This window comes from Tenrec ecaudatus, chromosome 12, assembly GCF_050624435.1.
Source record: "Tenrec ecaudatus isolate mTenEca1 chromosome 12, mTenEca1.hap1, whole genome shotgun sequence".
Classification (NCBI taxonomy): domain Eukaryota; kingdom Metazoa; phylum Chordata; class Mammalia; order Afrosoricida; family Tenrecidae; genus Tenrec; species Tenrec ecaudatus.
In genome coordinates, this window is record NC_134541.1 from 9,200,096 (window position 1) to 9,212,110 (window position 12,015).

The window sequence follows — 12,015 nt, forward strand, 5'->3', positions numbered from 1 at the left end:
TCGATTGGCCAGGTAGCTCTCTCAAATTTCCTAACCCAGACCAGAGAGTGCTTCCAGAGAGGCATCTGTTTGTTACAATGTCCCACTTGGTATTTTGTTCGTTTCTGAAGCCTTGCTTATCACCAGTGCCCCAGTGCAGCTTGGATTTCTTCCTTTATTACCATCGGTTCTTAGTCATGGGCTATCTCCTGAACTGCTTGGCTCTCAACGAATTCTTGGTGGTACCCACTACCAATGGGATGATTTTGACTCATAGTGACCCCACAGGACAGAGTAGAACTTCCCCTCTGGTTTCTGAGCATTGCTGAGCGTGTTCGAGGGCATGGCCAACCAACCCGTCCAACTGGAAGATGACAAGTGTACCCCTGAAGAAGTTAGAGAGGCTGAGCATAGGGGACACGGTGGTGGTCCAGGGAGGCACAGCCCTGGCTTCATGGTGCTTACAATCAATGACTGGGAGAAAGAAAGATGAGATTCAGTAGCCTGTTTTGCCCTCTAAGTTCAACAGCACATTACCTGTGATCGTTAAGGTTGATTGTGCCAACCTGGCTGATAAACACATGTGGGGTTAATTAAAGGGCAGAGCTAAATGACTCGGTGAGCCTCGCCTTTCTAGTCCTCGGGGCTCTTGCTTTGTGATAGTCGGACCAGGGTGCAGCTGCCTTAGCCAGTTCCCTGCTTCAGCTGGCAAGGCTCACTTCCTGTGAGACATCCCTGAGGAGAAGCCAGGTGGACCCTGGTGCAGCCCTGGGTGCTGGAGAAGCCGAGTGGCGACCCCTGCCAGCGCTGAGATGCTTATGCACTCACTGATTCGGCTTTCCTCCTGCATTTGGCGTCATTGCGTGTGTTATGTGAGTTTGAGGCAGACTTTGTAGATCAGTGTTGGACATAGGGGCTAATGTTCGACTTATGGGCTTGGACTGGACTGGGTTGGGATGCTTTCTTAATGTCCACTTACCCTTTATATAAAACTCTCATAAAATATGAGCATCTATGAACTTTGTTTCCTTCATCTACCTAGACTAACACACTACCTCACATCAAAACTACCTTACCCAGAGCTACCACCCACCTCACCCCACCCCACATTACTTGTATTCACAGCGAAAACACCACATTTTTGTTTAACCTACACCTCTATGTCTGTTCCACGGGCCATACACATTTTGGACATGTCATCTGGAGAGACTAGTCCTGGAGAAGGACATCACGCTCATAGAGTAGAGGGTCAGTGAGACGAAGAAGACCATCGACCAGATCGATACACACAGCAGCAGCAACAATGGGGAGAGGAACATTGGGCGGCTGGTGTAGGACCAGGCCGGGTTTCCTGCTGCTGTGTGTGAGGTCGTGGTGAGTAGGAACTGGCTTACGGGCACCTCACAGGAGCATGAATCCTCCATTGTTCTAACCACTGTGTAAGCAGTGACCACTGGGTCCTCGTAGCAGTCCTGTGGCACACCAAGAGGTTAGCTAACTCATGCAGGGACTCCCGGCTATCAGAGGGCAACAGAGAGTCTGACTTGGGTGCTCTTGCTCCAGGGCTTACGCTGGAAACCACTGCCCCATGCGACTTTTGAGCGGTGTCAGGGTCTGGTTTGAGGACTTGTTGCTTATTTGTCTACTCGCTGAATTCTAGCTCTGTGGAAGCTTGAGACGCTGCTTGGTCATGCACAGCTGTGGCTTTAGTGCCTGGCAAAGTCGGTGCTCAATGTATATTTGTTGTGCTGAATGGATGGAGAAAATAGCCAATAAAACCTGGGAAAGCTGGAACCCGTAGAAGGAAGCTGTCAGAGAAGGAAAACGTCAAAGTCTCCCAGCAAAAAGAAGGGTATAGAAGTGAGGTGACCGCATCCTCTCAAAGGTGGAAGACTTTGGAGACCAGCACCCACGTGAAACACCGAGTCTCTGAGATTTAAGCAAGGAGACTTATTGAACTGTCATTGGGCAACCGTTTGTCAACCTACAAATTGCTCCCAGGACCGGTCATGAGAAGAGCTCTTGTACAGGAGAAATTGAGGAAAACAGTAAGGATTATTCATCTACCCATTTCTCTAAACCATACACCAGTTGATCTATAGATGCCGTGTCTTAGGCAAGCATTGTATGAAAGGGGTTTCACTGATCTGACCAGGACAGGGACAGCTTGTGAGAAAGCCCTCTTTCTGGGAGCAGCTGCAGTCTCATCTCCCTCCCCCCGCCCTCTCTCAGTCTGTGCAGATGAACCACCACTCTGGACTCAGCTGATGGAGCCCCAGTGGTGGGGTTGTTACATGTTGAGCTGAGATCCACATGGTCAGCAGTTCGAAACCACCAGCAGCTCCGAGGAAGAAAGACGGGGCTTTCTACTCCTGTAAACAGTTACAGTCCTGGAACCTCCCAGCAGGTGGCTCTGAGTCAGCATGGACTCAATGGCAGTGAGTTTGGTTTGGGTCTGGTGGAATCCACTTGGATCGGATGCTGCTTAGTGCTCAGGTCTGGTGGTCCCGTACAGATATGAGCTCAGTCTCCACTCTGATGTGAGGGTATGAAAGCGACCCTATCCCAAATATCATTTAAAGAGAAGATATATTAAGTCCAGAGAGCCAAAGACAACACAAAGGCAAAGACACATCATCAGGATGAAGGAGGCCATTAGCACGGGGTCACAGGAACGTCCAAGGGTCTGTTAAGGTACAAAGCTTTGAAAGGAGCGTGGGAGGGCCAAGGGCACAGTCACAAACACATTACTGGTGGCAGATCAATGCATCAGAGTGACAGATGGGACTACAGAAAGAAGGAGTCCATGATTGGGACACATACATTGTTGGATAGAAGAGCTTACAAGATTGGTCCAGGGCCCTCTGGCCAAGGCAGTGAGGGCAAGACTGAGTCATGAGTATGTGACCTGTCCTCAGGATGGTGACCTCTATCCAGAACACACCCAGGCCAGCCCCTAAAAGACTGCCCCTCCCTGGGGAGTGGAGGTAATCCACTTTCCAATGCACTCTGCCTGAGGGCAAGATGATCTACATCCTTGGTTAGTGCCCAGAAGAAAGTCCGTGGAGGCTTCATCGAGGTGGGGGCTCTGAAAATGGAATTTGGGGCTGCCACGGCCATCCATAGCCTTTTGTAAATGGGGCTGGGGGTGCTCAAAATGTAACCTCTGATGCAACACTGAGCTGAACCCTCCACTATGCCAAGCACTGGATTTGGGGGAGGGTCCTCCACCCCAAGTGAAACAGGGCAGCATCGCTCCGTTTCATCCATCACAGGCTTCCCTACACAGAACTGCAACCGGTGCTGTGATGGTGGGAAAATAGGAGTGCATGAAAGGCTTCCAAAGAGAGAACTAAGTCAGCGTTTCGCTTGAGAAAGTAAAAGTTATAAGTATCTTTTTGTAAAACAAAACAAAAAACCCTAAAAATTTCTTGGTATAATAGATGTGGCATCAGAGGGAAGAATTATTATTTGCATGGAAGACCCTTTAAATACCACCACCACCACCACCCCCCAAAAAAAAAAACCTCTCACTGGCCCCAAGTCGCTTCTGACTCACAGGGACGCCATAGGCCAAGGTCGAACTGCCCCTGTGGGATTCCGAGACAGATCTTGTTTATAGGAGAGGAAAACCTAGACTTTCTCCCACGGAGCAGCCGGTGGTCTCGAACTGCTGACCTTGCAGTTAGCAGTTTTGTTTGTTTTGTTTGTTTTTTTTTTTTGCAGTTAGCAGTTCTACACTTCACCGCTATGCCACCAGGCTCCCTGGAATATCCTTTTCATGAAAAAAAAAAAAAGTTCCCGCAGCAATGAAATGTCATTAACAATTACTCTGCAGTTACTTTTCATTCTGTTGAACATACAAGCCTAACATCTCCTGGTCAGTCTCCCAAACAAATAGCCCTCATTCTTCGTCTGCCCTGGGCTTGGGATAGCACATCCGCGAGTGACCAGCTAGCTCTCTGCTCCTTAGCTTTATGTGTAGACGGAAGACCCGTGCCGGTTTCAGGCTTTGATCTCTCGATCTTTTTCCCTACTGCAGCAACGATGGGAAACCAAATGAGCGTTCCCCAACGAGTGGGAGACCAAGACCAAGAGGATGAACCGGAGGCAGTCACCTACCAGGTAGTACAGTCCCAGGCACAAGAGCCTGAGCTATGAGTTGGTGGTGCCAGGGGACAAGCTGCCAATGCAGTGGGCATTGCATGGGCTGGGGGGGGGCTGCTCCACCCATGATGGTTGGGTTCTCTGCCAACTTCCGTGATCAACCACGGATCTTCTTGACGATGCACATTCTTGGGCAATGCACATTCTGGGGCCCCAGCTCAGTCTCACTGCAGCAGATACCTCAGGGATGTAACCTCTGGACTGGAGCCCCGGCCGGCGCAGCAATTAAGCCCTCCATTGCTACTTGAAAGGTGGGCAGTTCAAACCCCCCAGCAGCTCCTCAAGAGAAAGAATGATCAGAGCTTCAAACCAGTTCGTTCCAATTTCACCTCCTGTGGAGAATCGGCCTTTCTTTCAACCCCCAAGGAGACGGGATCGGAATCTCTGTATCACGAACATAGGAGAATCACCTGAGATCTGGGTAAAGTGCAAATTCACATACAGCCAAGCTAGAAGGGAAAGGAAAACTCTCAGCAGGTGCTCAAGTCAGAATGAGACGGCTTGAAGAAACGTGCAGTGCCTTGCAGAAAGCCGTTTCTGACCGACTCTGGCTTCTCTGTTACCGCAAGGCCAGTCAGACAGGCCTTTACCCTCCCAGCTCTCTTGACCTATTCCGACACTGACTTTTCCTCCCATGACACTCCACTTTACTGCAATGGCCACACAGAGCGCACAGACAACCTCACAATCATGGAGATGTAACGGGGTGCCACCGTGGGGACCAGTGAGTACGCAGTCCTGGGTCTACAGCAACACCTCCCCTGGGCCACCACCCAGACCTCTCTCCAGTTGCCACAGGGTCCCCTGACTTCTGCCGCTGTGGGCCACAGGACAGCAGCCCCCTGCTCTGCCTCCTAGTCTCCGCAGCGCCGCTCCTCTGTCTGTCTCATGGTCCCCTTGCCTCGGCTCGGGCCTCAGCCTGTCCCCTTTGCTCGTCCCATGGTCTCCCACGGCACAGCCTCTACTGTCAGCCTCCTCCTCTTGAGGCCCATCCGGAACATGCTCTGCTGGTGGCTCTTCTTCCTTGGTGGTTCTGGGAATTCTGCCTGCTTCTGAGACGGCTCTTAAAACACGGAGAAAGGGTTTTGATAGCTTTGCCAGGCAGCAGACCATACCCGTCCGCCCCCCGGAAACGGTGGGGGGCACCTCTTTTAAAATGGGAGACTTGATCCCACCCTAATCCTACCCAGAGAACTCCCTCCAAAATGGGATTATAAACAGGACCGAGACGAGGATTTATGGGATTCTGGCTAGAAGGCCACAGTGACTGACTACATTCCATGCCAGCGAAGTGAGTCTCAAGTCTGACTGTATGAGAATTCTCCAGGAAGCTTTGAAAGCACCTAATGCCTAAAACCAAAGGAATCGCAGTTGCTGAGCATCAGGGAACTTCTGGGGATTAGGCAGTGGGTGAAGCAGGAAAACTGACCAGCAAAGGCCCTGCCTGGAGGCCTTCGCCCTAGCCGCTGGCCTCAGCCAACCTAAGTCATCATGAGGCTACCGTTGTCGGAGCCGTGCTTTCCATTCTGACTGGAAGTACAATGTTCCTGAAATCTCCTGGTGGTTAAATATTGTGAGCAGATTCCCAAATACCTAAAACTCTCTCAGTCTAATTTACCAACCCAAGATTGCCCTGGAGAGGTGGGGTGCCAGAGTGGCTGCTGGACCAAGTGGTCCCATGAGTTTGATGCTTGGATTTTAGGATTTCGTTTGAGAGATAATGATGAATTCAAGAACATGGGCTCATTATAATTAACCAAAAGCACTACAAAGGTATCAAAGAAAGGGAAAGTTTCGTATAAGCTCCCAGAAGATCCCCCCCCTCAATGAATTCTCCAGTTGTTTGTCTTCTCTCTGGCTTCTGCACACTTACTAACATGTATTCATACTGGTCCAGATTTGAGGTTATAGTTTATAGTCTTTAGAGCATGTCTAGGCGTATAGATTATGGTGAGGTTTCACATGCCTTTGAATTGGCTCGAACTCATTGTATTCCGTATAGCAGAAAAGACGAAAACACTGCCCCGATCTGTGGTGCCCACCCCCCCACCCCCACCCCCAGTTGTTGGTATCTGAAGGCATGTTTGCAGCCTGTGCCAATGCAGCGCACTGAGAGTCTCCCTTTTTCGCTGCCCCTCTCCAGGGACTGGTCCTTCCTGGTAACACGTCCAAAGTACACGGGTCGGTCTCTCCAGCCTCACGTCAGACTCGCATTCTAGTTGGGCTTCTTCCCAGACAGATCTGGTGGGTGTTGGTGGCACTTGCCGTCCGTGGTGTGCCCGCTATTCTTCCCCAAACCGTAAACCCTTCCTCAGCCTTCTTCATTCGTTGTCCAGCTTTCGCATGCATGAAGCAACCAAAAACATGGCGGCTTGGATCAGACACGCCTTAACCCTCAAAGCGACCGCTGTGCTTTCGAGCAGTTTAAAGTGGCCTTTTTTGGCATTTGATTTCTTGGCTGTTGCTTCCATGGGCATTGATCACAGAGGCTGTCAATCACAGACAGTAGAAAGTAGACGGGAGGGCCTCCGATGTCAGCAGGGACCATGCAAAGACTTCCGTGTCGGCAGGTTCCAGGTGTGCAGCATGGTGGCATGAGTCAGGTAGAGCTATGTCTATTTTTTTTTCATCGAAAATTTCCCCTTCTTCACATCTAAGCTCTCCAGCTTGTGGTCTGATCTAAGCTTCTCTGCGAGCATCTCCTTTAGAACCTGACTATACTTTATTAAAAGAAGATACGCCGTGCAAAGCATCCCGCGTATAATCGATACACAATTCGTGCCGCTGCCTGCGAGCAGCAGTGGGTTTGTCAGTGGGGGTCAGCAAAAGGAAAGACCCTCAAGAAGGTGGATGCACACAGCCTCATTGCCCACGGGCTCAAACCCAGCAGCAATTGTGACACTGGTGCAGCGGGCTGCGGTTGCCTGGTTTTATTTTCAGTATCAGAAACTAAACCCACTTCTACAGAGACGGTAACTGGATTAAGAGCGCCTTGGGGTTATGGCAAGGGAGGTTTGGGAGGCAATGGGGAGCTAAGAATCATGGAGAAATAAGAATAATAACAATCAGCAGCAGCATGACGACGAAGAAAGTGAAGAATAATGGTCGTGGAGAAAATGTTCCGACATTGATTACGGTGAAGATTGTATACTCTTTTAAATATGATTCGGCCACTGAATTGTGTGGTGCACGGATTGTATGTCGATATAACTGTGATTTAAATTTTTTAAAAACGACCAGAGAGTCCACTCTGACTCACAGTGACCCGCGGAGGGTTTGTAGGACTGGAAATCTTTCCAGGAGCAGGCAGACTGCTCTCTCTCCTGAGGAGCCACGGGTGGGTTTGTACCGCCGACTCGGCAATTAGCAGCCCGGTGCTTAACCTCCAGTGCTACCAGGGGTCCTAAGTAGTGAAATAAACTTAGAGTGTTTCGTTGCGAAAACGAGATTACGGAACACAGCTTCTCTTTTGCGGCATTGCTGTCTTTGTTGGTTCCTACAAGCCTGTGCCTCCTTCTGTTGAGCACCTGCACTAAGTAGCAGGAGACCAGGAGAATCAGGGAATTGGCCTAAAATTGGATGGAGGCTGGCAACAGTGAAGCTGAAGAGGCAGGCGGCCATAGAGGGTGCGGAGCAGGAAGACAACATCACTCCTGGATTGGACAAGATGATTGATCAATGCAGGCTGATGGTTGCTCGTATGCACGTGATGGCAAAGTGAGGGCCACCTCACGGGTCTTGAGATCAGTGAGCTGGATTCCCCCTCCCCTTATTTGTTTGACAATTGCCCCATTGAGACCTCAGTGTCATAGCTGTAAACAGGGTGGGGGCTTTCCTGTGGAGGATCCCTGTTGGCATAGTGGGCCACAAATTGGGCTGCTAACCACAGGTCAGCAGTTCAAACCCACCAGCCACTCTGTAGGAGAAAGAGGCTTTCTACTCTCCTAAAAAGTTACCGCCTTACAAAAAAATCATATCACTGCGAATGAGGGGGAGTGCGGAGTGGGGACCCAAAGCCCATCTGTAGGCAACTGGACATCCGCTTACAGAAGAAGGTCTCGGGGAGGAGATGAGCAAGTCAGAGTGTAGTGTAGCAATGATGAAACATACAACTTTCCTCTAGTTATTTAATGCCACCCCCTACTGTCATGATCCCAATTGTACCTTACAAATCCGGCTAGACCCAAGAATGCACACTGGTACAGATAAGAACTGGAAACACAGGGAATCCAGGACAGATGAATCCCTCAGGACCAGTGATGAGAGTGGCGATAGTGGGAGGGTGGAGGAAAGGTGGGGTACAAAGGGAGAGCCAATCACAAGGATCTACATATAACCCCCTCCCTGGGGAACACACAACAAAAAAAGTGGGTGAAGGGAGACATTGGACAATGTAAGACATGACAAAATAATAATTTATAAATTATCAAGGGTTCATGAGGGAGGAGGGACAGGGAGGGAGGGGGAAAATGAGGAGCTGATACCAAGGGCTCAAGTAGAAAGAAAATATTTTGAGAATGAGGGCAACAAGCGTACAAATGTGCTTGACGCAATGGATGGATGGATGAGTTGTACAAGCTCCCAATAAAATGCTTAATAAAAAAGAGTTGCAGCCTTACCCCACAGTGCAGTCCAACCCTGTCCTATCAGGTCACCATGGGTCAGAATCAACTCGCTGGCAAGGGGACCTTCCTGCGGTGACTAGGGCTAACACATGAGCAGTGGGGCATCCTTAGGGTAATGGGAAGTCTGTCTGTCCTTGACATGGGCTATTTTGTTTCCCTGAGGCAGGACAGTGTGGGTGCTGCCCAAACCACAGCATATAAAAGAAGGGTTTTTAGGGGTGAAGTTCACCGAGGCCTTGAGATAGCCAATTCTCCTGACTCTCCCATGTTGCATTTCAGGTGGTGTCTGGGAATGAGTGTGCCCCCAATGGCAAGCCTGTGGTCCTGTCCACTTGCACCATCCAGTATTGTGACGAAGGTCAGTCCACACCGTGACATGCACACCTGGGGTCTGAAAAGTGGGGTGCTCATGCGGGAGAAGGCTCTGTGGGGGCTGCAAGAGGTGAAGGTACATGCAGGCACACCCTGAAAGCTCTCCTCTCGTCTGTGTGCGTGACAGCTTCGAGAGGCAGAGGACTTAAAACCCACCAAACAAAACCTGCGCAGCGCTAATACTGAGCGCCTCTATTTTAGGGGTTGTAAATCTTTGTGCGAATAGAAAGCCTTTCTCCCACAGAGCAGCTGGTGATTTTGAACTGCTGACATTGTGGTTAGTGGCCCAATGTATAATGCACTATGCCATCGGGGCCCCTCAAACATACGTTAGATGAGTATTATTTTCAAATGTATTAAAGCACCAAAGAACAAATCAGATATCCAACATGCCCGCTCCATGTGACTTGCTCATGGTGGAGCAGAGTCGCTGTACATCTGAAATCCACATGTACAGGCCAGCCTCCACAAAACACAGGAATGATGGGAAATATGTGAGTTAAGAGAGGACCGAAAGTCATGGTGGATCAGTTTCAGTGTGCAACCCCACAGCGACTGGTCACTACCGCTTACTTGACGCGTAACTAGCCAGTTGATTGTGACTCATGTTGTCAGGTGCCATCAAGTCGGTTCTGGTCCATAGCAACCTGTACACAACAGAACAAAACACTGCACAGTCCTACGCCATGCTCGCAATTGCTCCTGTACCTAAGCCCACTGATGCAGCCACTGTGTCAATCCATCGCGTTGAGGGTCTTCCTCTCTTTGGTCGCCCTTCCGTTTTACCAAACATGATGTCCTTCTCCAGAGGTCGGTCTCTCCTTTCAACATACCCAAAGTACGCAAGACGAAGTCTTGCCATTTTGCCTCTACAGAGCACTCTACCCTCCTTCTGAGACAGATTGGATTGTCCTTTTAGCAGTCCATAGTACTTTCCAAAATTCTTCAGCGGGACAATTCAGATGCATCAACTGTCCTTCAGTCCTCCTCATTCAGAGTTCAACTTTCACACGCATATGAGGCAACTGGAAACACCATAGCTCACCTTAGTCTGCAAAATAGCATCCTTGCTTTCCAATCCTCCAACAAGGTCTTGTGCAACAGATTTACCAAATGCAACTCGATTTTTATCTCTTGACTCTTGTTCCATGAGCATTGATTGTGAATTCAAGTAAACCAAATCCTTGACAACTTCAACCTTTTCTCCATTGATCATGATGTTTCCTATTGGTCCAGTTGTGAGAATTTTGGCTTCTTTACATTGAGTTGTAATCCACACTGAAGGCTTCAATCCTTGACCTTCATCAGCAAGTGCTTCAAGTCCTCCTCCCTTCCGGAAGGCAAAATTGTGTCATCTGCATATCACAGGTCGTTAATAAGGCTTGATACCGTCAGTCTTGATGCTACATCCTTCATATAAACCAGCTTCTCTGATGATTTGCTCAGCATACAGACTGAATAAGTATGGCGAGAGGAGACAAGCCTGGCCCACACTTTTCCTGATTATAAGCCATGCAGTATTCCCTCCGCACAAGGACCTCTTGATCGGGGATAAGTTCCACACTTCATTGTGCTCAAGCAGAACTTCCTACTCACAGCCACGCCATAAACTCACTGTCATTTAGTTGACTATGACTCATAGCCACCCTCTGGAACCGGATAGAACTGGCCCTGTGGGTTTCCAAGAGGGTAACTTTTATGGGGTTAGGAAGCCATCATTCCCTTGTACAGCACCCCCTTGCGCAGGATGAACCTGCCCCGTGGGGTTTTCAAGGCTGTATTTCCTTAAAGAAGTCGATTTCCACATCTTTTTCCCTCGGAGTTGAGGGTGGGTTGGGGTCACCTGCTTTGCATCCCAGTGCGTAAACACTGCACCACCAGGGCCCTCCTGCTGGTCTCAGATGCTGGTTTGTCCAGAGCTCGGGTAGCCACTAGGTTCCCCCCCCCCCCTTTCCACTTGATCTCAGCATTTTCACCACTCACCCTCTGTCCTGTACTAAACTGATGGTTGAAGATCCTGCCCTGTGACCCACAAGCGATCCTCCCTTTATTTCTGCAGTCATTTCTGGGTTTTCCAACACGCCTTTTCCTGCCTTTCTCACATGGAGATGTAAAGCCTGAAGTTTAATCGCCCAGTGAAGTTTCCTGGACCTAACATCATCTTCTCCGGTTGGCCACATGAATCCTTATCCCAGAGACCTTTCAAACAGCACCCATTTGCACAACACAGAGAAACCACAGCTGTTTCAAGTCTGGATTGATGCCTGCAATCACCCTCTGAAAGGGTCATTTCTGCAGGACCTTTTGTGGGCTTCATCAGCATTCCCAAGGGCCCCCCATAAGCTTTGATATGCAAATACCATTCTCTTTTGAAAAACTCCTGGCTGTGTTGTCATGTTCCTCTTCCTCCTCCTCCTCCTCTTCCTCTTCCTCCTCCTCCTCCTCCTGCTGCTGCTGCTGCTGCTGCTGCTGCTGTGTTAACTCTCTCTCATCTTCATCCAGCAACAGTTGTGGGTCCAATTTCAGCGATTCCCAATCGTCTCTTTCCAAACTCTACAGAGCCTTTGCCTTCAGCAAGATCTAGAGTACCCCCTTGCGACTGGTTTGCATCTTACAATCACTTCAGCGTTCACCATGGCAGATAGGGGTATGGACACAGAAGAGAGCATTGCATAGGAAAAGATGTTTGCATAGGGAATAATTTTCACAAGTGGCCACTTCATTTATGAATGAAATTATTAGGACTATTTCTGCTTCCACGTTGTTCAGGGGTTTCCTCTTTTTTTGCTACCCCTCTCCTTAGCCAAGCGTGATGTCCCTTTCCAGGGACTGCTCGCTCTCTCCTGAGGGGCCAGGGTGGACTAGTGGTTAC

At 49.5% G+C, this 12,015-nt stretch overlaps 1 protein-coding gene across 1 annotated transcript in view; it reads left to right on the forward strand.

The window, feature by feature from the left end:
- The first annotated feature begins 4,026 nt into the window (after positions 1–4,026).
- BCAS1 (brain enriched myelin associated protein 1) overlaps positions 4,027–12,015 on the forward strand; it is an 80,566-nt gene continuing 72,577 nt past the window's right edge. Inside the window, exons 1-2 of the mRNA XM_075527696.1 lie at positions 4,027–4,104; positions 9,051–9,129. Coding sequence (XP_075383811.1) covers positions 4,027–4,104; positions 9,051–9,129 — 157 coding nt within the window. The remainder of the gene's footprint in view (positions 4,105–9,050; positions 9,130–12,015) is intronic.